Here is a 25809-nt window from a genome sequence, read left to right as displayed (position 1 = left end):
GGTCAATCAGGTTCCTTCTTTGTTGTGACGTTCTGACGTCATTTGACCTTGAACGCACACTCCCCAAATTCCTTTCTCGTCTACCTGCGCGGAATATTAATTCATTCTCTCTGTCTGCCATCAGAGCGGAGTCGAGATTCTGAGACAGTATTCTGTCTAGCGTGTTGCACCACCGTGTTTCATAACGTAATGCAATTATTACATAGTACTAATTAATAATATTACATATCGCGGGTTCGAGTACCGGGACCGTCTTCTTTCGTACCATTACCACCTGTACCTACACCCATTACCACCGTTCATAGCGGTTCATAAACCATAAACTCTTATTTTCAATATTATAAACATTAATATTATCGATTTATACATTACATACTTTGCAGTAATGAATATAAAACCATATGCATAGCGTTTAGTACCTCTAATTACCTTCTATATACATATTTTTCATAAAATAAATAAATATATATTCATAAAAAGTTATAAACATGCAAATACATAAATGTAAAGTACTATAAGTACGTGCAAATAAATTCTAAGTACATGCAAATTAATTAACACCCGTGCAAATTAGTTATAAGTACATGCGAATAAATTGCGAATATTAAATAGCAACAGACGTTAAGTCGTTTACCTTCTACTGATCCAGTTTCTCGCTCTACATTGAGGCCAAAATTTTAATAACATCTGACTTTCACTTAAATTATAAGTTCGCATACACAGACTTCTTTCCCTTTTTTTTTAATTAGAAGATGAACTGTTGGTCCAGTAATAATTTCGTGCTAAATGTACAGCGACGCCTTCCTGAAGTTGGAAGACTACCAGCATGGCATCTTGTTCACAACTTCTCTAAACCTACATTGCTGATTGTGCCATCAAACGAGACGCCACTAAAAAAATATCTGCACGAAGAGAACTGAAGACTACTTATTAGTTATGCTAAAAGTAGTTTCGCTTATTTTCAACTGAAAATACAGTCAAATGTTTGCAAAATAATCACCGAAAGTCTAAATGCCTGAATGGAAATGCCACGTCAGAAATCGATCAATTTTAAACGCAAAGCACACTGTACAAGCTGAAAAACTGTTTCAAATTACAATTAAAAGGTTATTTTAAGTATGGATCTTAAGTAAGACCTTAGTAATCACGACACTACCGAAATATGTCACTATTTTTAACTCAGCTAGCGAGCATTATACGTGGTAGATTCTCTAGGTAAATATTTGAAATAATAACAATCAAATCGTTCCTCCATAATAGGCAAAGAACTAAAGACTACTACAGAACTATAATATCTGAAACATGAACAGAAACTACTTGACATATCTTGAATAAATGTCTTAGCTGCCAACAATTAGTTTAGTTCATTTCATTGGTCACACACACGTTCCACATCAAAAATTCTCCATGATATCGCTGCGACTTATCCTATAACAAATCTCCACATAAATTTTTCTTCAAGTCTTCGCATTCATGGTAAAAAGGAATAGAAATAATGCAACGGTGTGGAAACAGTTATTAACTCTGCTTGGTTTCTTAATGTACTTCTTTCCCCATAAATTACGAGACACACAAGGGAAACAGAATAGGGAAATCAAATGCAAGGTTACGTATGCACAATTTGTCTATCCTTCACTACATTAATTCACTTCATTTCGTGCAAGTAGTAAATTCAAAATTTCAACAAAACATTCCTTCCATATTGTGCTCAAATCCGTAACAGAAAAGTGGACAAATCGTTCAAAACAATTTCATTTACTTGCCTTTTGCATCAATGCGCTTATCAAACAGTATAGTTTCCATTTTTGCACTTCACAATGACGGAAACCAAGAATATAGCCAATGACATTTCGGCAGTGCATGAAGAATTTAATAAATGTGGCATTCTACGCAAGTATCAACATACATCCCTGCTTTTCATGACGAGGAACCACTACTCTACAACTCCAGCAATTTCATTCGTGCAGAACTGTTATGACGCCACACGAACAGGAAGCTATAAGCTTCTTTTTTAAAATAAAAGAAAAAAAGGGAGGGTAGCGGCAAATCACGTCACATTATTATGACCTTGAAAGTTCCACCTCGTCGTGACGCGAACCATTTTTCCAGGTACGATGCAAGCCGCAAGCTTCCGTGATACGATGTGCATGGGACTACATGACATTAGAGGGTAGAGAAATATATGTATACGTCGCCAAGCACAGAAAAAAGTTTTCATTGCAAGAAATGAAATCACTCACTATCTCTCTCCTTCCGGGTCGCAAGCTTTGCAGCGATAGAATTTGGTTACGGTTGGCTGATAATCTACCGGCTCTGCATCATTTAGACAATATTCCTTCAACACAATCCAGGTTCATTGGCACGTACAGTTAAACGGATAAAAATTATCAGGTAGAATTTTCATGTTTTTCGCAATGCGAAGTTCAAGCATTGAAACAAAACACACACCAACGAAGTAGCTGACAATCTTTGCACCGCGGTAAGTGCCATTTCATTCTTTAAAACATGTATAAAATGTAATAAAATGAATGAAAATGACAATAGGCAATTTGCCTTGTATTACTACTGCAACCGGCTGTACAATGGGATACGTAACTATTGCAAATTGTCCATCCCTGGTTTTACTGGCTTTTCTTACATGCTATAGGTGCTTCGTAACTGGTGACGCGTCATCGAGACCTCCAACAGATTATGCACCAGCCATATGACGCGCTACTTGATCTGGCAACACTACACGTTTTAATGACTTGGCCTTTTATAAACAATGGTTTCAAACGGGAATGAGAGATTGTATCGCATATAAACATCTACTTACAGATGATTTTTCCTGTTGAAAATGCGTTAAAGATTATACAATTGCACTAATAAGTACAGCCACTCTAAAAAAAATACAAACAAAATTCCTTATTATATATTGAAGTATGCAGCACTGTGATACGGCATTTTTTTCGCAAAGTCACTATAACTGTCATTATTCTACGTGTGCTTTGAGACCTAGTCCCAAATGTGCCATGAATCATTGCCGAGTGTAATATTTTGCATTTGTAATCGCAAGAGATGAGTTATGATTAGGTGTTAAAACAGACACTTTTAGAATCGACGAGCCTTACAAATTTAGTAAGATTTGCAAACTTGGTGTTGTAAACTGAAACGGGGACACTGAGCACCCTCATGAATGAGTTGGTAATCTTGCCGTAGATTCCAAGACCGGATCAAGAAATGTCAGAAGTTCCTGAACTTTGACTCGGCACACGCACACGCAGAAATGAGGAAAGGGATTAAGGGAAGACTTTATAAAGGCGTTTAAGGTTACGGGGGCGATGGAAGTCGAATCGAGTTTCGATGTAGCTGCAAGACCCGTTTCTCGAGATTTACCATATGGGCTGCGTGTGTTCAACCTGCGGCCCTCGGGTCCACGGAAATACGTGTGACGTTGACCTCTAAAGCAAGTCAGTGTGATAATTTTATTCAATGGATGTGATTTCTCGAATGCACGTTATTGTTCGGTAGAGCTACGCAAGCAGTGAGAAGTTAAACAGTAAAAGCAACAGAGTGACACAGTACTACATGTAATAAGATGGAATAATTTCACAGAGGGAAAAAAAAAGGTTCGTTTTGAATGACCAAAAAATAGTTTCTGCTAACTAGCATTTATTTAGATACCAACTGGCATAACCGTGTTATGTGATTTCAAACAATTAAGTTTTTCCTGTGTACCATTATACACTTGTTGTGTTCAAATAATAAGTTTCCTTGATTATGTGTTGATTAACACTGATTTTTTATTATACAGTGTATTGTAAAATCAAGTAGTCTCAAATTATGTAACACATAATATACAATCAGAGTCCGATCTTCTGAATCTACACAAATAGTCTCTTTCGGATTAATTTCTTTGCAAGTAATGGGCTTAAAACTACTGAACTAGAAAAACATATCTCGAAGTAAGTTCTAAATAAACTGTTTCTCTCTTGCCTCCGCATTTGCATCATGAGATTGAACAGCAAGAAACTGTGTTGCCACAAGCGAAAAATCAGATCATACAAAATGGTACCAGTGAAGATCTCAGGTCACTCTAATAACAATAAGAACAGAACATTGAGAATAATTATATGAGAAAAAAAAGCTCGGGCGGAAATGTTTGGCCGAATAAGCGATTCATGTCCGGGAAAGCTACACTATATATGTATAAATATTAAAATAATTTTGCTAAGTGAGAGTTCCTTCTTTCTGTTTGTGTTATCATTTGTGTGTCCACGTCATCATCCGCTTCCCCTCGAAGTCAACAAAGAAATAAATCATAGTCATCCTCATATCACCAACTGTCATATCTCCATTATGAAGCTTTTAGCCAAAAGAAACGATTCTATTCTTCCTGTTTTGAGTTACGTGAGCGAGCACTTCATGGACAACGTGACACATATTCAGGGCGCTGTGGATAGAAACTCCCCAACCTGCCATTTAATTTTCTCAATGGTGGCAAATACTGGCTTCCCAAAAGTAGCACATGGGCTCGCGATGCTACAAATGGGACTTTTGTAAAATGGGCACTAATAGCTTTTTGATGTGCTTACTTTTTTTCAGAAAGAACTTCAATTCCTGCACAACAGTATATTCAATAAAAGTTTTTAAAATTCACTGATGTTGCTCATATATCTTACAATAACGCCTGGGTTTGTGGTACGCCTTTAATAAATGTACTTGTAACAGCTACATCAGTTACCACTGGCGGATTTACCGTGAGGGGCACGGGGGACTAGATTTACTAGGCACTTAACTAAGTAGACACCGGAATTCGAATCCGAGGCTTGCTGGTTACAAGGCAATAACTAGTTAACTGATGACACACAGAGAGAGCAGTTTAGGTCAAACATTTCCGATGTTTGTGATATTTTCTCCTGAGGAAATGAATCCTCAAGCTTGTCTATTTCTTTCTGTAAAGACCCGAATACAAATAAACGTAGAACGACTTCTACTTCAAACAAGGCCATAGGTTCGTTGCTGGTGGAAGTACATTGTGCAATGCTTCGGAATCCATTTTGATGATCCAGTCGCGATTCCTTTATCTGACAACAAATTGGACCTAAAATGAACTCCCGAAATTGTCTCGATGTGAATGCGAGATGTTTGAGGCTGTTTGCAATATCGAGAAAAATCTGCACAATTCCATTGTTACTTCGTATATGCCTACAAGCCTATTCTGTGCCCCTCCCAGGAAAAAAAAATCTACATCCGCCTGTGTCACTTATTGTATGGTAATTCAAATTATCATTACGGACAAGCCTCTTAAAGCAACCACTGATAACTTACCTTTAAATACGAACAAACTATCCTATTCCCTTGACCCATACTTTTCACTGTCTACTTGTGAAACTTCAAACCGTGGCTGCACGTTTCAGATTCCTTGCTTTACCACTTTTTACCTTTGCAATCTGAACCTGGTCCTTCCTTTGAATGAGCATTCAATACTTCATCTACGGAGGGAAATTGAAGAAAAAATATCTCCACCTTGTGTTAAATTAAATTCCAATATAATTTAATTAAAAGGCCAGACCTCGTTAGGTGGCATTACGACAAGGAATCTAATTTTGTATCCTCCTGATTACACGACAGGACATTTCAGGGAAGCGGCATATTTGACAGGGAGGAATGTTTAAAACGTTTATATAATAAATGGTCGCGCTACGCTGTGTCGTACGAGGAAGGTTGACAGAGAAGGATAGTTGAGACTGGCACATACAGAAAAAGGAGGGGGGGATTTTAAAGATAAGTGACACAAGAGTGACACGGGGCGTCACGTAAAAGTGGCAAGTGACACTTCACCAGAAACTCGCAACTGGGTAGTCTCTTAAACCCCCCCTCCCCCCTCAACTCGGAGTGACACTGGTCGCATTACATGTATTTCTCAGTATGAAACCTTGAAGATATGCAATCAGGTGAAAAGAAAAAAAATGTAGGCATGTCATAATACCGGTATTAGCCACAACTGGATAAGGGATATAAGGATATTACAGATTTGATGAAGTACATGTAGAAAATTCGTACAGTGAAATACGAACATGACAAAGAATATGTGGATGGCCCGTGAAACGTATAAAGGATAAAACTGTCTGGATAATGTACACATTCGAATATCTGGATATTTCGAATCATCCGTATATCTGGATAGAAAATTATTCGATATGGAGAAGGATGTTGTCGTAATCCTATCCAGTTCCCCTATAAAAAAATGCTAAGATAGATGGTTCAATGATCCAACTGTTTCAAAATGCACTTATAACATTGCAAGCACGGTAAAAAGTGCACTTAGTTTTGATTTGCGACATAGGTTAAAGTTCCTTGCAAACATGCACGAAATGATTAATTTTCTTGCTCCATTTCCCCAAAGTATAATTCAACGCAAGTTAACACATTTGTGAGCAAAACATTAGCACAAAACTTAAAATTATAGTACAGCTATTTTTCACGAAATCAAGGACAACCAGCTAACACCATCTACCATGGCTCGTTACATAATATGACGGTCCCATTTATCTTTTTGTTAAGGTACTTACCACTATGCGTGATGGTGTGAATTCCAGACCTCGAGATCCCAAAACAGGGGTTGCAGGTGCACTGCCGCGTCGACTGCTGCTGCATGCTTTCTCATAGGACGTGTCTGCAATGAAAAACGACATATTGTTAGTCAAGATGATTTAGAAGGCGCATGGGCTGTTACGCCCCATTTGGAATAAGCATTACACCAAATTAGAGTATTGCATTTCGCATGGTTCATCTTGGTTGGAGCACAATACATATATATGAACGGAAAGGGGACAGGTTGAAGATTTTGTTTTGAACCGCTCGTAGCAGTGCTCATTTGAGTCACGAGTGTATTCAGAGCTGGGTACGAGCCTCCGGCATTGGATCTTCTGTTGCGAGTGTCCATTCACCACTTTTAACTCATCATCATGCATGTCAGGCGTAGTGAAAATAGTTGGGCCAAAGGGCTCCGAGTTCGATCACCGGTGAAACTGATGAAAGAAAAACTACGAGCACAGGCACAGGGCAGGATTCGAAACTGGAACTTAAAATGGAGAGATTGTTGAGTCGACCACTACTAACGTTCTCTGCGAACGAAGCGTCATACGGGTATTTTATTTCTACTTTCGCTTTAGTGCATTGTCTTCCACTTCATAATTTCTCTACATTTGTTTATTAATATAAAGAGAAGAACAAACAATACAGGTAATTTACGCATATATGATTATTCTTAAACACACACACACAGATGCACAAGCAAATACATTCATAAATCTTTTTTACATCAACATATGGTCGAAACAACATACATAAATGAAATGTTGTTAACAGAATCAGTCGGCCAGCGAGTCGTAGACATGTAGCACCGAAAACTGGGTTATGTGTGGTGAAAACCATCCACTTGAAAACTTTCTGGGTGCCCCTGTGGACGTACAGTGGGATCCATAATTATTACCAAGCAAATTGTCCATCACCACGTTTACTCCCTTTGTTTTATGCAATGAGAGCTTCAAGAACTGACACAAAACACCAAACAATCTGCTTACAACCTCTGAACCAGAATACGTAAAAATACAGTCCTAAAAAATATGTAGGATGAAGATAAAAACCAACAAAAATAGCCATGGACAATTTGCTGAGCAATACTTATGGATTCCACTGTACAGGAGTTCAGTGGTCAGAAGGATTTTCTAGTAGGAAATCTTGTTGGGGAACGGGCAGATAGGACAGAAAAAACCCGGTAACTAGTTCATCAACTAGAAAGGTGTTCTAGTAAGAAATCTAGTTCCCTGGGAAATGAACTCAAGAGTATTCACAATAAGGAGAAATCAGAGTGGGACCGCAACAAATAATTTCCCCGCCAAATGCATCACATGTTGACAACAAGTTCCAAAGACACGTTAACGCACCAGAATCAAACCATGATGACGACAGAGGAAGAAACGAGGGTTGGGGAGAAGGGGGCAAAGGAAGAAATTATGTTACCAAACTTTCAGAGGCCGCAATGCAGCAAATCAATTTCCTTACAAACAGCTTCCTAACTTCCTTAACTCGCTCTATTCCAGAAGTTTCAGACTAAAAGAAGAAGAGGAAAGCCTTTATGGAGTGAACTGTGAAAGACGACCAAAATCTTTCTTGACCTCAAATCACGAATATGTTTCCGCAGCCGGCGAGAATCCGAAGAAATGCAATTTGACGGGAGACACGTCTAAATCAATGTGACTCTCGTTCACCGTTTGACGTAAAGAGTTCACTGTGAAGAGAGAAGAAGAGTGTGAGGGTATTGAAAGACCGTCGAAGAAAAATCGCGTAAAATAGAGTCAATCGGGGGAATACGCCCAACTTCTTTTTTTTTTTTGCGGTTTATAGCTTCGTGAAATGAAGGAGTGTCGAAATGCATTCTTTCCGTTCTGTGGTCAATGTTACTTCCTCAGTTCTAGTGTGTTTGGAGTGGGGAGAGTATGCAGATCTGAATATAGCGTGTAGCCAACAATAATACAGGAGATATGTTCGAGTTCCCTTATGAACCTGCGCAAGGAGTGGGCACAACTCGCAAAATGATAGCGTGTTAATTTCTTCAGCGAGGAACGTATCGCTCGCCATGTAAGTCTTCGCGACCTCGATTCGAAATGGAATGGATTGGGACCATCAAATGCCCTGCCTCTAGAAGTCATAATGCGTCCGCATACGTAAGCTGCTAGATCCGTAAAACACTTATTTTATGCTGTTTTCTCACATTCTGCGTCGCTTGCCTGCCACTTGTAAGCTAACCGCTAAAACGAGGATGAATAATGATTAATTTGGTTTATTTTTAGTTCTTTTCTGCCACTTGTGGCTCATCCCGAAGATGAGGATGAGTGATATGATGAAACTGATGAATGGACACTCACAAAGAACACCCACATGTCCCCCCCCCCCCATAATCGTCGCCACTGTAATAAAAAGGGAGTGAACTCTAAGTACAATTCGTCCATTTCGGCGGTTCAGATTCTTCTTCTGGCTCTGCCCCCCCCCCCCCCCGCTCTTCTGTGATGCAAAATAAAAGCAAGCACAGCGGCCTTTTGCATCGGCTGCAAAACACGACTCTCCTCTTGGTGGCTTCAATTCACCACAAACCCATCCACCCGTACCTGTTCATCATCACGTGACACACATTGAAAATTGCGGTCACTTTTTTTCGGTTTTGCAAAAAAAAAAAAAATCTAAGAAGAGAAGGACTGGGTGTCCTACAAACTATGTAGCGGGAAAGGGAGGAGTACCGAAAACATTTTTAAATTGCTTCTAATGGAGATGTTTCTACTTCCACCGGGCAAGTAGTGTTAATTGCACCGAAGCATTGCCTGCCACACGACTGGCCTCGTTCGAACATTCAACACGCAATAGGACGAAAATATAATATTCTGCCCGTCTGTACTTTGGATACCATAGCTTCTACCGAACATCCTTCACGGATAGCTTCTACCGAACATCCTTCACGGATAAGCTTCTACCGAAGACCACTAACGGATAGCTTCTACCGAACACCACTCGCGGATAGCTTGTACCGAACACTCTTCACGGATAAGTTGGGCACAATACATGAATGAAAATTTCGTAATGCAACTGTTCAGGCACATTAATGGATGGCTTGTTGATTGTTTATAGATAGATTTCATTGTTATTTATCAGGAAACTAATAAGTACTTATTGTATCGATTATTTCGAACTCGAGACGAGACTGAGACAGGCATTCTCAACACGAGGCGGAACATGACCTCCCAAGTTTCGTATCGGTACCATCCATAAGACGAACACGAGAGTATGAAATTACGGTGTTCTGTATTCTATAGTTTTTCTCCATCTTTCTGTTTCTTTCTTCCTCTCTTTTCTCCCAATTTCTCTCTCTCTTCCTCGCTCTCACTTTCTGTTTTTCGCCTTCCCCACCCCCTCCCTCATTCAAGTCCTAATATCGCTTTGAAAGACACCCAAAAAAAACATTGCAGCCTGAAAGAACGCGAGCCGAAAAGACAAGATGAGTCTTCCAGTGTCGTTTCGACAGCTTCCATTTCCTATAAACAACACCTACACCCAAGTGCAGCTTATTTTTTTTTCAGTTTGCGGCTTTCTTCTTCTTTCTTTTTTTCGGCTCTTTTGGCCAAGCGAAGAACCGTGGGATGAAACATAAATGAGTCATGAGAGAGAGCATTCACTCGCTCCTTCCAAGAATTTCCGGGTTTAAATGCTGAGAATGCACGGGACTTTTCACTTGATTTCGTCCGTTCTATTTTCCCTTTCTAATTATCCACTAAAACTGAACTTCGAACGGTATCAAGACTGTAAAGGGAATCTATCTCGGTCTTGAGTCTCGTAAACATTACGACATTCGCATAGTATCACACCCATGGCGTCATGGAATATAGTGTAATGATAAGTAAATATCCTGCGACAATCTACTTATTTAGTATTGAAAACCGAATTAGCTTTGTTCATGCGTACAGCAACTTACGTAAAGCAGTGGAGTGTTCTATAAGTTGCAAGTTTTTCTTACATTCGGGCCAAAGTTCCAACAAGACCTTCTTACACACAAGGCTTGAGTAGAGACGTTGTCTACATGCGACGTCAAGAGTCGTGGGCCAGGGATCGCTTCATGATATCAACATTCCCGCCTCAATTGTATGCAAAGCAAGTCAATTTCCCACCTATTTAACACATATTTGTGACTGTACTGTTGATATCGTTTTGTGACCACGTCTGATGACTAGTGTTGCCCACGAGACGAGACTTTGGCCTGTCTCGTCTCGTGGAAGTCTCGTGGAAATGCTGTCTCGTCTCGAAAATATTCGTTTGTCTGATGACACATGGTCAATCTCGTCTCGTCTCGAATTTTTAAAAGCCTGTCCCGTCTCGTCCCATGGACAACACTACTGATGACGTCGCATATAAACAAAGTGTCAATGTGCAAGCCTTACATGATAAGAAGGCGTTAGTTATGCACACACTAATCCCCTCTGGGATGATATTGTGAAATTTTGCAGAAGTTATTGAAGTATTCCAAAGACTTGTAAATATATTTTTTCACAGGCGATCGGATTTCAAATGCAGGGAGGAGAAAGGAGTGTTGCGATGTGAACCTTTTGTAAGAAAGAACAAAAGGTGCTTCCAGAGCATTGCTTCATTCCGGAACTGCTGGTATCTAAAAACCAATCCAGGATGAAAGAAGACAATGGCGAAATGGTGGTCTCTCTCAAATAATCTGCGACACCAGAAGTTGTGGAGTTAATGAATGCATTTTAAAAAACTATTACCATAGCCAATCGTTTTACAGTGTGGGCCCTGGCCATGAATGCATGAATCCTCTGTAGTGTTCTCGTAGCACACCACAAAGTCAGTGTTAGTAGGTTCGATTCCTGGGTACCTTAACCTGTTACAACAATTCCCCACTCATTTCCATCGAGATAATAATGACAAAGCCATTCCCTGTACAGTGGGATCCATGGGTATTACCAGCAAATTGTCCATGACCATTTTCATTCTTTTTTCTATTGCACCCTATATGTTTTTAAGCTATGGATTTTTATGTATGCTGGTGTAGAAGTTGTCAACAGCTTGTTTTGAGTTTTCTTTTAATTCTTGAAGCTCTTATTGGGTCAAATAAAGTGCGCGAACATGGTGGTGGACAATTTGGACAGTAATACTCATGGATCCCACTGTACACTGCAACATGCCGTGTAGGCGTACGGGGGGGGGGGGGGGAGGGCTACACATTCACAATATCGGCCATTTGTGGAGGTGATGTGATCAGCACCACACTTCGGCCGCCTTTACCTCCCCAGGTAAGATTACCTCCTACGCCTAAGATTAAATAATATTTAACATTAAAATGATCCGGATAATTCCTGCAAGCGATAAGTGGGGGATGTCGCACACGAATATGAATTCTGTGCGCAGTCTTCACCTCGCAATATTGAAATGAAGATGACAGCTGGGCCTCCATAGTGGGGAAGATGAAACGTTTACAAGGTAAGCCTGGTTGTAGGAGGCCCTTGAGAGGAGCCTTGGGGTGGATGGTCGGGGTTTCCCATGCAAAGAATCAATATAAATGGTGTTAAAGACGGCTTGGTCAAACTTCTGAGGCAAAGGCTACAAAATAAATTCACCAACTCACCAAGCTGGAACAGAATATTTCCACGACCTCTTCAAGCACAACGAAACTCACACTAAAGCACCAACGACCCAGGCACCGAGTCGGCTGTACAGTTACTGCCGGTATTACACGGGGCAGAGACAATACGGAGGAAACCACCTTCCCACGACATACATCCAACCGGTCCCTCGACGAACGCTTATCTAGGCCATGCGGCTCCTCCTTTGCCCCTCAAAAGTAAATCTGGAGATCACCTCAAAAACCGCATCGCGAGGAACCAAGACGGCTTGGAGATGAAACATCATCGCTGTGCCAGATGAAGATTTGTCCGCGAAATGAAATAATCCCATTTCCCACCGCGAAGCCGTTAATTGGGTGTTTGGCTGCGTGGCGAACATGCTGCAACTGCGGCTTAGGACTGTTACGGGATTACAAGAATTGTGTGGGTGGAGAGGGGCGGGGGGAACAGGATGTCGGCGGTTTCCTGTACCAAGGAAAAGCGCGAACTCTTGTTCAGTATTTTAATAATCGGTCGCCAAAACTGTTCTGTGAGTTTTCAACGATAATGGATTTAAATACTGACAATGTTGAAAAGGCATTTGTTAAATGATGCTTTATTTCGATTGTTTTGGTAATCAAGTGCTATTCGACTGGTTGGTTGGTTGATTTGGTGTTTAAGTCCCCTACAGTTTAAAGTGGGATCCGAACCACTATATGCCTCCACCGGGTATCGAACGCGGGCAAATGCTATTCGTCTGGAACAGTATAATTGATTGTTGTTTGTTCGCCTGGGCAACCGGGTACTGATCGATCAGTTGGTCAATTGAGTATTTCATCGACTGAGCAACTGCGTGTATTATTTTCAACTACACCTTGACACGAATATGAAATGTAATTCCTATATACAGTATAATCGAGAATGTGTAAATATTAATTCCTATTTAGTGATAAATGCTTACAGCTTAACAACAGTTAATTTCACCATAACTTTAAATAAGAAAACATTATAGAAATTTAAACAGAGTGGTCTCGGGTTCGAATCCCGGCCTGGACATGGGTGTTCTTTGTGAGTATACCTTCATCATCACTCATCCTCATCTTCGCGATTAGACAAAAGTGGCACAAATGCGAAGTAAAAAAAAATATTAAGCAGGGTAAGCGAAAAATCAAACGAAACCACGATTGGCTCGCTAATTCAGTTGGTAAAGTAATGGAAAGGGGGAGGGGGGCAAATACCCGGGTTCGAGTCCAAGTCGACCCTGCATTTCTCGCTGAAATTTCTGCAAGGCACATCTTCATAAATTAAAACAAAACATTGTCTTCATCTCTACTATTGAATCAGTAAGCAGTTACATAGATTTATGTTCAAAGTTTTCAAGTAACTCCCTCGGTCATTTTTTTCTTTTTCGGAATGTTTGAAATTGTAATAATTTAAATTTATGTCTTGAATTTTTCAAGAATAAATACTCTAGAAGTTCCATGTAGGTCCAGGGATATGAGAAAAACCATAATTGATCATCATTTGGTTTCTCTCTTCAAATCCTCTGGTTGCTCGTTCCAGTTATTTTTCTGTTGTGGGTATGCAAACACTGTTTATCGATTTGCTATATCTCCAAGTTAATCGCAAACGATATGAATGAACTGCACTACAAGACTTGCCCAGGTTTTCAAACTGTGATCGCGAATTGGCTACTCGTTAGGCTAACCAGTAGACAACGGTGACTGTTCCAAGGCCCATACTGCAATGTGGTCATGCAAAAGCATCACGGAAGTCTGGTAACTTTAGACATCACGACATGTAATGTCAGGGCCGTGACTCCAGCCGCTGTTTACAAGTGGTTGTTTTGAGTCTCTTGCAAACCCTTCAATTCTCGACGGCATGACGTTTCGTATTTACATTCTTCTGTCATTCGACATTGATACATTCTTGGCGTACCTATCGATCCCGATACATTCTTGGCGTGCCTATCTTTTCTTGACATGAATATTTAACATCGCTTACATTTACAGTTTCCTTGTACACGTAGGGAGGGGTCAGAACATTTGTATACACGCATGCAATGTATGATACATTTCACACCGGAGTGACAAGCGATACAGGACACTGTCGCTTGTCGCCTCGGTGTAAAAACCTCCGTTGGAGGATGCAAAAAGAAATGATATACGAATTGAGAAACTATCGTTGCAGGCAATGCCTTCGGTGAGAGACTAATAGAAGTTATATCCCATCCCCTCTCCTTTGGCAAGAGCATTTAAAAAATAGATACACGAAAAGAGGATTTTAAAAAAGAATTTGTGGTGAATGATTGAGTCGTCATCTCGCTACCAAAGGTCCCAAAATCGTGATCACCATTAACAGTCGTTATCGCGATTAGCTGAAAGAGGCAGACAACAACGTCCAACAAAAATAGAAATGCTGAAAAATCCCCTCCATGTACATAATCCTTCCCTTACGTAATTTCTGGGCATGCAACTGGGTTCAGTATTCAATAAATGTATCGTACATCATCCACATGTCAGTAATAAGCCAAAAAAGCAGCTGCGAATAGTAGACTTTACTACATTAATAATATATACCACATTAAATACAGAAACGCTATTGCATAATATACATACATTAACAGTAGAATATAAATAAGTATTCTCATGTTCCGAACAATTCAACGTTCAAAAACTAACAAAAAAAAAATTTAAGTGAGAGTTTAATATCGTTAAACTATTTTTGGCTTGGTTTGTTTTGAGTTTAAAGTCCACTTTATGCACAGAAGGCTAATCGAGACTGGACCTACAGTGTGATCCGAACCATTATGTGCTTTTACAGGGTATCTCGTCAATCTTTTTTCCCGTAACATCACTGTTACTACTGTACTGAGCAATGTAAGTGTATAACAATACTGTACATCCCACTTTTCACATACTGTAGCCTTTTACTTTCTGTTTTCACTTTCGCCTCTGACGATTTTTCCTATCTTAGTCCGCATAATCATTTTCTCGTTTAAATTCGAAGTAGTTTTGGTCCCGTCCACCTTTAATTATCGGAACTCTACTGTGTACACACACACACAAACAATATACAGTGGACTCTAATCCTAATTACTAGGCAATTCGAACAGAAGTTTATTCCCCTTGAAACCATCTTTAATGACATCATGTTTTTGTTAAAATGAATTATGTGTAATTTGAACGTTTTTGTATCCCCTTGGAGTTAGAATTAAGAAGACGCACACATACGCAGATACATACGGGGTGGGCACAAAGTCGATTTCCTAAAATATTTGATTTCTTCATTTATTGGGGAAAGCGACTTTGTACCCACCCTGTATATCGAAACCGCACGACTTGGTATACACACAACCATATTTGATTTAATTTTGTTATTTAGCGTCGCTTTTCTACCAATTTTGGCCAATCGCGACGATATGATGAAGGGACACCTCGCAGAGAACACCCTTGCCCGGGCCGGGAATCGAACTTGGTACCCCTGGCGCCGTAGTGCGTAGTACAGAGGTCGGCACAACCTTCTATGAACCTTTAAAAAAATATGTTTAAGAAAAGCTGATGTTTTTAACGATCTTTGTGTACGGAACAAATAAGTAGGTGACGTCGCACTATTTGCTTGCTCAGTTGTTTGTTGCAATCGCCTTCGAAAATCTCGTAACAACTTCTCATGATGTGACATATTTTCCAGTCCTCGGCAAGTCGTGGGTTCCTTATATAATACGTTCCGGTTCCTGTTGTTGATGTAGCGAGAATGTCCTTCCTGCTGACCTGTTTTTGCTGACGTCGACAACGGGAGACGCCTGAAGCTTGTGAGAAAATTACTTTTGCTCCACACTTGAAACTCTGTTTACCGTTGTCGCGGACTTAAGAGACGCACGGAAAATTGTCGTTAGGGACACCCGTGGCATTCTGGGAGTTCAGGGAGGTGCTCTACCTTCTCAGCTTGGCACAATAATAATAAATTGGTGACAAATGAGAGTGCAACAAAGCGGGAGCTGTAGCGGAATAGAAAGGGTTTGCAAATTATTGTACACCGAGTGTCACGTACTACTGGCTGGGAATATGACTTGAATTAATGCCTTTCTTTTCTTGCATGAAATCATTAATTGGAGCAAGAATTCCCAGTCCTTGCAAACCGTGCTTTATTTCTTACCCCACAGGGGCCCTAACTCCACAACCCCTATGCGCCTTTATGGCGTGGTGGAAAGCACAGGGGAGCACTTTACTTTTAACTTTACAGGGGATTTTAGTAAACTGTTACTCTTACAATGTAGCGAGTTTATGAAAAATTTACTTTGTTGGGACACCGAATGGCACTGTAGTTTTCTCGTTTCAGGGAGAAAAATTGGAAATAAAAATTCACACCAAATTATACACACACAATACTATTAAAAAAGCAATTATTTGGACATACCTGAAATCATTTTATTTTCGGCCTAGCAACTTTTCATTTATCAATGCATTATTCGCTCTAGAAACTTCATTTTTCAATGTATTATTCGCTCTAGAAACTTTTCATCTTTCAATGCATTATTCAGTCTAGAAAATTTTCATCTTTCAACGCATTATTCCGTCTAAAAACTTTTCATCTTTCAACGCATTATTCCGTCTAGAAACTTTTCATCTTTCAATGCATTATTCGCTCTAGAAACTTTTCATTTTCCAGTGCATTATTGCCTCTAGAAACTTTTCATTTTCAATGCATTATTAGCTCCAGAAACATTTTATTTTTCAGTGCATTATTCGCTTTAGAAACTTTTCATTTTTCAATGCATTATTCGCTCTAGAAATGTTTCTATTTTTCAATGCATTCACTCTAGAAACACTTCATTTTTCAATGCATTCGCTCTAGGAATTCTTCATTTTTTAATTAATTCGCTCTAGAAGCTTTTCATTTTCAAAGCATTCAATAAATTCTATCCAAACTAAAAACTATTTATTTTCAATGGATTCGGCATGGAATACTCTGTATTTCTAGTACTTGATTTTCACTTTATTTTTATTATTTAGCTTCGCTTTTATCCAATTTTGGCCAATCGCTACGATAAGGATGAGTGACGAACCGGGGACCCCTGGCGTTTTAGCGCGCTGTGCGAACCACACCGCCACGACAGAGATCGGCTAATTACTATTGCATTAAGTCTAAAAAGTTCACATCTATTTCATTCGATTAGGAAAAACGCTTCTTCCACCTCGACCTGCAAAACTTTTTTTTCGTTTGGGTTGGAGTTTATTTCATTATATTATTATTATTTGATTTTGTACTCAGTTAGCAAGTCATTTCTCGAATTGAACTTTCTGTAAACACCGCTCAAACCATTTACGTACAGTTTGAAAAGTTTCTGGATAAACTGGGTTGATGGCCTACAATGTTCCCCAGCTTTAAACGATGTAACTTACCGCAACCTCATCTCGCAAGTTTAAATAAAAAAAATGAGAATTACATTTTCACGAGTTGCTTCTTCCCTGTTGTGCCAGGAACAAAGAGACCTTTGCTGCCAGATAACAGGATCTGGGACGACGAGTCTTCGAGGGGAGACGATTAAGGAAATGATAACCGCCCGAATGTCTAACGAAGCGTTAAAACTTACGAGAATGTTCTTCACGTCCTCCTATATTTGTATTATATCTCTTCACGCCCTTTTGAGGTCAGCGGCTTTTCGTTTAGGAATGTGAATTTTCGTCTTTGAGGCTATCGTTTTCCTGGGACCAACGCACTTCCGCCCTCCGTAAATCACTTTCGTCTTTAAGTTGGCCCGGCATGCAATGTTGCTGAAATGATGACATTATGCACCAAGTTTTCTGCAAAACACGAAAGCTCCGCCATCTAGTGAGCCATTTTGAAACTTATCAGTCTTTTGTTTGAGCAAACAAACTCATTACTTCCGTTGGAATGTGTGCTGGATGTGTACACTGATGTTCCCTAAGTGCGTAAATGTGATGATTGATGAAATAGTGGCTGCTGAAATAATCTTCGCATATTTCTGACACATTTTGGAATACACAGGTTTGCACACTTTGGTGCATTTATTTTGGCAGAAGATCAGTTTCTGCAGAGCATTTTTCAGAATGTCGCTCATTAACTTGCAAATGAAATTGTTATTTTGTGGGGCAGTGTCTCATAGTTTAACTCTTCTCAGATGTGTGTGTGGTGTTCTATTTTGGTTATCTTACTTCGCTTGTTGTTGTTTTAAGTCCACTTTATGCACAGATAGGCTAATCGGGACTAGGCCTACAATTTAAAGTGGGACCCGAACCACTATGGGCCACCACCTGGTAGCGAACCTCGGATCCCTTGATTACAAGGCGACGGTGATACCACTACTCCACCGGAGCTCGATTGTCTACCTCTGTATGTTAATCACGATTCACGATTGACACATCAATGCATTGACCAGGATTCGAAACTAAAGTCAATGGTCTCACAGCACGATACGCTAACATCCCCGCTGTAGAGGTCGGTGTGCACGCATACAATATTATTCGATACGCTAACCACTCTGTACATGTTGGACAAGCCAAGTAACTTCTTTTTTACTGCACCCTGAGGGTACTTTGTTCGTACGGACGATAGGTTCAAACATTTTTTACTCTGCGACTGCAATGTGTGACCCATGACCAATGGGAGTTTGTGGGAACTATCGTAAATACGTCATTGCTTCAGTGTTTGCCACCAATCAATTAATTAATTACTCCAAGCCAGTAATCTTGGTTCACTTTCCGTTGTATGTAATGGCTTTAATGATGATGACCCTGCAGTATTCACTGTGTTGTATTCAGTTTGCTTACCATTTGCTATTACAAATAAGACCTACTTCTGCACAAATCTCTGATGCATGCATAGTTGTACTGCCATAACGCACGATAAGTTCTAAACTACATAAGTAGTTTCAGTTTCAGCTCGTACACTGCTGTTACAATTTACCGTGAGTTGTCAATAAATGCTTACGTACGCATTAATTGATATATTGTGCACAGTTATTCATTTTCTTCACCTGTTATGATGTTGTTACCAAATTTAACAACTTTGAGCACTCGTTAATGTCGCCCCCTTGCGGCTGTGGGACTGAAAAACAAGCCAGTGTCTTATGCGTCATAAGATTTAAAAAATAACTTGTTTCCCCGTTGTTGACGTCCGTATAATGTATGTAGGATTTTAATCTTCCAGCGTTCACTTGTAGTGGACGTTGTGGTAAACATTTTGTAAATGTTAGAACTGTGGTTGTTCATATGTATAAACTGGATGTTGACCATCAGGTGACAGGATCATAATTTTCATAAACTGTACATATTTATGCATATATCACATGCATATTATTGTTTGTTTTTGTTACTATTTTAGCACTAGCAATTCCCAAAAATACGGACTGTTCACGAAGCAGAAAATCAGAAAAAGATCATGGCGGCGAGATTTTCTTCCCTGTAGTAATACCAAAATTTCGGGATTCCACATACCTTTTAGCCATTAGGAAAAAAAACTAAATATGTGATGACATTCTCCTCGTCACTTCCAGTGAAAAATAGAATTAGCTTTCACTTGCATTGTAGGAGAGCTAGTGTACTCTCTTCGAGTTATATTCTAACTATTAGGTAGGTTAAAAACTGAAGAGAATTTTGCATTACATCATATCGCAGTGAGCTGTTTACATAACAATTCTACTCCATCTTTGGGTAGAAAAATGAGTGTTTTGGGATTTATTTAAATATTGTTAATATAAAAGAAGTTAACGAAGAAAATTAATTATACATGCTCCATTTCTACTACTACTATTTCACAGGTATTCCGGAAGAATTCAGTCCTCAAAAAACTCACTCTCGGCACGCCTCTGTTGTATTTAACAAAAATAATTACAATTTTGTCTGCCAATGTGTGCTTCAAGGTTAGAACTGTATGCTGGCATCCCCGATGGGGTAATCGTAACGTCTTCGCCTTCTAATCAAAGAGTTCCGGAGTTCGATACTCGGTGGAGGCACATACGAGGGGTAGTCATAAAGTTTTAATTATCACCTCGAAAAAATCAAGCTGCGACCATGAAACTTGGTGATGGTGTTAGTCCTTCTCTACATATTCACCCTTCAATGCGACGCATTTTTCCCAACGACGGATGACTTGGCAGACACCTTTGTTGTAGAAGTCTGCATTTTGGCTGTTCAGAAAACGTTCCACCTCGAAAATCACCTCGTCGTCATTCTAGAAATGCCTGCCACGCAATGGTTTCTTCATACGAGGAAAGAGGAAGAAGTCACTGGGTGCCATGTCAGGAGAATACGGGGGGTGAGGTAAAATTTGATAGCCCAAAGAAGCAGCATGTGTGACTGTGTCCTGTGCAGAATTAGCTGGGGCGTTGTCGAGGAGCAAAAATACCCCCTTGGACAGCTTCCAGTGACGCTTCGTCTTGACAGCCTCCCGTAACCTCGTCTGGAGATTTCGGTAGTATGCTCCTGTGATGGTTTGCCCCTTACGAGCACACTCTGTCAGCACCACACCATGGCAGTCCCAAAAAACACTCAGCATCACCTTGCCCGATGATGGTTGGGTCTTCGCCTTTTTCGGCGGTGGTGAATCCACTCGTTTCCATTGCTTGCTTTGCTCCTTTGTCTCGGGGTCATAGTGATAAACCCAGCACTCGTCTATGGTGATTGGGCGGCTAAAGAAGTCATCTGAAATGGCCCGACACAGCTGCAACATTTCCGCTCTTGCCTCGGTTCGGCGGGCTTTTCGAATGGGTGTGAGCAGTCGCGGGACCCAGCGTGCGGCGATCTTTGTCATGTTCAAAATGTCGTGCAAGATGTTGAAAACTGATCCGTGACTGATTTTCACTTTTCCACTATAGCCTCGATTGTGATACGCCGGTCTTCGAGCACCAGGGCCTCCACTTCTCTTGAGATTCCCGGTTCTTCACAGAGAGATGGTCTGCCACTTCGTTCTCCGTCATTCAGACTTGTTTGACCACACTGGAAGCGTCTGCGCCACCTAACCACTGTGTCATATGATGGTGCATTGCAGCCGTACACTTCCACCAACTCAGCATGGATTGTTGCAGCGTTGTTTCCCTTCAAATGCAGAAAACGAATTACCGAACGATACTCCACTTTATCAATGGGCTGCGCCATTTTGTTCTGGCTCCTCTAGCGGCGTGCTACGGTACTGTGACGCGGGAATTTCAATATGTACAAGGACTGCAGACATGTACCTGCAAACACACAAAAAATTAATTACATAACTTTATTTTTTCAAGGTGATAATTAAAACTTTATGACTACCCCTCGTAGTGATTCTGATCTCACTTTAAACTGTAGGTATGTTCCCGATTAGTCTTTCTGTGCATCAAGTGAACCTGGAAGTGCACGTACAGGGGGTGCGAAGTGGGGTGCTTAACATTTCACAGATTCAACCAATTACACTGATAAACAAGCTGTAGATATCTGACATGATGTTTACGTTTTCTAATGCAGTTTTTCATGCTGATTTCAAATCTAAAAACCATTTTGCTCTATCACGTCAGGTTTTGAAGATATCGACAAAATTTTATTTTTCATGGAATACTGTTCGTCGAAAAAATTTTCGTCGTTTTTCGTTATTCAACACCGATTTTTTTTTCGTCGTTTGTAAAAACAGTTATACTTAATGTAATACGTCGAAATATTTTCAAGATCGCATTACTATACTTTCATTTGTTTCTCTTTTATTCTGAGTAACAGTGGATTATGGCGTCCAGAGGTTGCATAAATTCACCAGATCTGTTTTGCTACGTGTGCGGCTCTCTAACAGACAAATCCCATCGGAAGTCTTTTACACCATTTCTGAAGATAGCATATGAACTCGCATACTTTGATTTGAAGGTGGATAGTGGTAAGTCGTGGTCACCACAGTTCATCTGTTTGACATGTGCATGCAACTTGCGTGGTTGGATAAGGAAGGCGAAGAAGTAATGCTGCTTCATCTGGGATAGCAGAGATAGAAAGCACCACTACATATAGAAGAATTGACCGATCAGAGATAGAATGCAGTCATGAAGGAAAAACGTCCTTCGTGTGCCGTTGGTTGATCGTGAAAAAGTTATCATGCCACCACTTCATTTGAAGCTGGGGCTCATGAAGAATTTTATGAAGGCACTAGACAACGACTCAGATGCTTTTCGGTACCTGTGCAACAAGTTTCCGGAGTTGAGTTATGCGAAAGTGAAAGAAGGTGTGTTCATAGGTCCACAAATAAGGAAGATCATTGCTGACAGCCACTTCCAGGACTTACTGGGTGGCACTGAAAGAGATGCATGGGTGACATTCAAGTCAGTCGTAGCCTATTTCCTTGGAAATTATAAATCTGCTGATGTTGTACAGAAGTGCATTAGTGCGTACAGAAAGCTGGGTTGCAACATGTCCATCAAAATTCATCTCCTTGACTCACATCTTGACTTCTTCCCCGAGAACCTAGGTTCAGTCAGTGACGAACATGGTGAACGTTTTCATCAGGACATCTTGGTGACGGAGTCACGATATCAGTGTCGATGGAGTGCAGCAATGTTGGCCGATTACTGTTGGATGCTTCAGCGCGACATGCCAAATGCTCAGCACAAACGCAAATCTACAGCCAAGAAATTCAAACCAAACACACCTCAAATTAAGGAAGTATATTCTATATATATATATATATAGTATATATATTATTTTATATGTGTATTATACCTTCAACTAGATGTTACTATATAGAATATGTGTCATGTGACGCATTTGTACTATTTTCTTAGCTAAAGACATGTTCATTAGTACTCCATGTAGCAATAAGTGCTCTAGTGAAACCTATGTCTGTGAGTTGTTTGCCTTGATACAATGTTAAACACCTATAAATGGTTGATGTCGTATATCTCAAGAATGGTGGGTGTTACAGACAAATGGTTTACATATTTTGAATCGGCATGTTTCAATTGTCTTAGAACGCGTGTTGGATACCAAGATATCCGCCGAATTTTTTTTTTTGTTAGAGTGCCACACACGTAAATTTGCCGTTGCGTAGAAACGAATTTTCGTTTCGTCTCCCTCTCTCTTAGCATCACGTGTTCTACCCTGCTCGAAAACCTTCGCTATTGTTGCCATATTGTCATTCCATTCCTGGACACACTCGCGCAAACATCATTGAAAACAATTGAATAGTGCTCCAGCTCGCGGTTCCCACCTTTCGGCAGGGACGCTAATGTGGCAATATAGCACGGCGTAGTGCTTGCTTCTTTTATGCAGTGCATGTTCATTGGCTAGCTAGTAACTAGTGTTGCCAACTGTAATAATGAAGCACTATTTCTGTCACGTAAGTGGAAAGGCAGGTAAAGTGGCGGTGAGTTTTGTTGGATTGGAAGCACCATATTTTTATTTTATACTAAGTATTTGACCGGTTTGACGTTGTGTGCGTGTATTGCGTGTGTGTATGTAAAAGTGTGTGTTTGCTAATGAACGTTAAATTCCATAATGCCTCCAGTTCTGTCGAAGTTGAAATCAAAAACCTTGCATAGCCAAGCTCGGGAAATTCTAAGCAACGTGCACGCGTTCATGAAGGAGGAAGCCAGTCATGGTGTTAGCATCCCAATAAAGCATTTTGGCAAGAGAGCAGCGGCTGCGACTGGAGTTCCTGAAAGAACAATCAGGGCTATTATGAACGAAAGACAATCTCTTGAGATGTCAGAAGGCCCCTGCACATCATTCCACACTCCCGGGAAAGAACGACAAAGACCAGCGACCAAATCGTCAGTGGATGCTTTCGATAAAAACGTTATCCGTAGGCGCATATACGACTACGCTCTGCGTGAAAATGAAGTGCCGACATTGAAAAAATTGCATGTCAAATTACAGGCGGACATAAATTTTGCGGGAAGTCAAGAGAGTTTGCGACGTTTGCTGCGAAAGATGGGATTTAGGTGGAGGAAGACACAAAACAATAGAACCATTCTGACAGAAATGCAAGATATTCGCCTTAAAAGAACAAGGTTTTTGAGGCAAATAATGCACTACAGACGACAAGACCGACCAATAATATACATAGACGAGACTTATTTGCACAGCACCCACACCACATCGCTTTCTTGGTCGGATGACTCTGGAAGAGGGCTTCGGGTGCCTTTGTCTAAAGGACGGCGCCTGGTAATAGTTCACGCAGGAGGCAAGAATGGATTTGTCCCCAATGCCCTACTCTTATTCAAATCAAATACCAAGTCAGGAGACTACCACGATGACATGAATAGCGAAAACTTTATGAAGTGGCTCCGTGAGAAATTAATTCCAAATCTGCCGCCCAGTTCTGTGGTGATTCTTGACAACGCTTCTTACCACAATGCACAAATAAATCCTGCTCCTACTCTCGGCTCGTTAAAGAAAGACATGCAGAGTTGGCTCCAAGGAAGAGGCATTCCCTTTACACCTGATATGACGAAGCCTGAGTTATATGACATAATTAAAGTACATAAAGCGAAACATGTAACATATAAAGTGGACTCTTTGTTAAATGAACATGGCCATTCCGTTTTAAGACTCCCACCATATCATCCTGAATTAAATCCCATAGAAAAAATCTGGGCTCTTGTAAAGAACTGGGTGGCATCACATAATGTGACATTTAAATTGGACGACGTCATGACGCTTGCGACACAAAAATTTGAAAAAGTCACGACCGAAGAATGGGCGTCAACATGTCGTCATGCAGAACAGATGGAGCGTGAGTACATGGAACGTGAGGGATTAATAGACGACTACGAGGAGGCGGCTGCCCCTCTCGTCATCCATGTAGGGTCAGATTCCACCGACACCGACACCGAGGATTTATTAGGAATTGAGGAACTACTCTCTTCTGAATAACTGGAGGTAAGTTCCCAGTTGTTTTTTTTTCTGAACTGTAGACAATTTACCGAACCCATAGCTGTGTTCAATGTTATCTACTGGTTATAATCAGGGCTAGGATTTATAGGTAAATTACATACTTTTAGTCTGACGAAATATCGCTGAAATTTTGTGATATCTGTGCGAATAGTACTGTTTGTAGTGATTTAAGGTACATTTTATTGTCAATATTTTTCCATATTTCTAACTTTAATAAATACTTACTTTTACATATTTAAGGAAAATATACTTAATTTTACATATTTTAACAGGTTTAATTCACAAATTGTTCATACTTCATAATTTTGGAATTATTCAAAATAAATAAATTATGTGGCTCCAACATCATTTCAACTCTGGCTCTTGTAGAAATTGCATAGAGGAGGCTGTCATTTTTGCTGCTTAATGCGATACATATTGTTTTCTGTGTTAAAATTGCCATGCTTTGATGGGTGACCAAGTTCATAGCAGGGCCGGCGGAAGGGGAGGGCGAACCGTCCCATCGCCCAGAGCGGCAAAATTTGAAGAGAAGAAAAAAATAAGCCTATTGAAAACTGTGATCGAGCGAGATATTCTTTTGCGCTGAATAGTATTGAAATAGCATAAGAAGTCTCATTATTTATTTTATATTTTGATGTTTTAGTTAGGAATATATTGATTTTCAATTTTCCGTTGCTGCGTAATGACCGGGGGGGGGGGGTCGAAATAGAGCGGCATCTGCCGCCACCTCCCAGGGAGGCAAAATGACTAGCGCCAGCCCTGGTTCATAACAAAAGAAAAAGCCGCGCAGCTTATCGTCCAGT

General features: G+C 40.3%; 1 protein-coding gene across 6 annotated transcripts in view; it reads right to left on the bottom strand.

The window, feature by feature from the left end:
* raskol (Ras GTPase-activating protein raskol) overlaps positions 1-25809 on the bottom strand; it is a 648601-nt gene that overhangs the window by 56970 nt on the left and 565822 nt on the right. For all 6 annotated transcript variants that reach the window (XM_083126628.1, XM_083126626.1, XM_083126627.1 and 3 more), the window contains one exon: positions 6555-6658. In XM_083126628.1, coding sequence (XP_082982754.1) covers positions 6555-6658 — 104 coding nt within the window. The remainder of the gene's footprint in view (positions 1-6554; positions 6659-25809) is intronic.

Source organism: Lepisma saccharinum, chromosome 8, assembly GCF_977018435.1.
Source record: "Lepisma saccharinum chromosome 8, izLepSacc3.1, whole genome shotgun sequence".
In the NCBI taxonomy this organism is placed as follows: Eukaryota; Metazoa; Arthropoda; class Insecta; order Zygentoma; family Lepismatidae; genus Lepisma; species Lepisma saccharinum.
The sequence above is the reverse complement of the archived record's forward strand: the minus strand, read 5'-3'. Positions and strand labels throughout refer to the sequence as shown.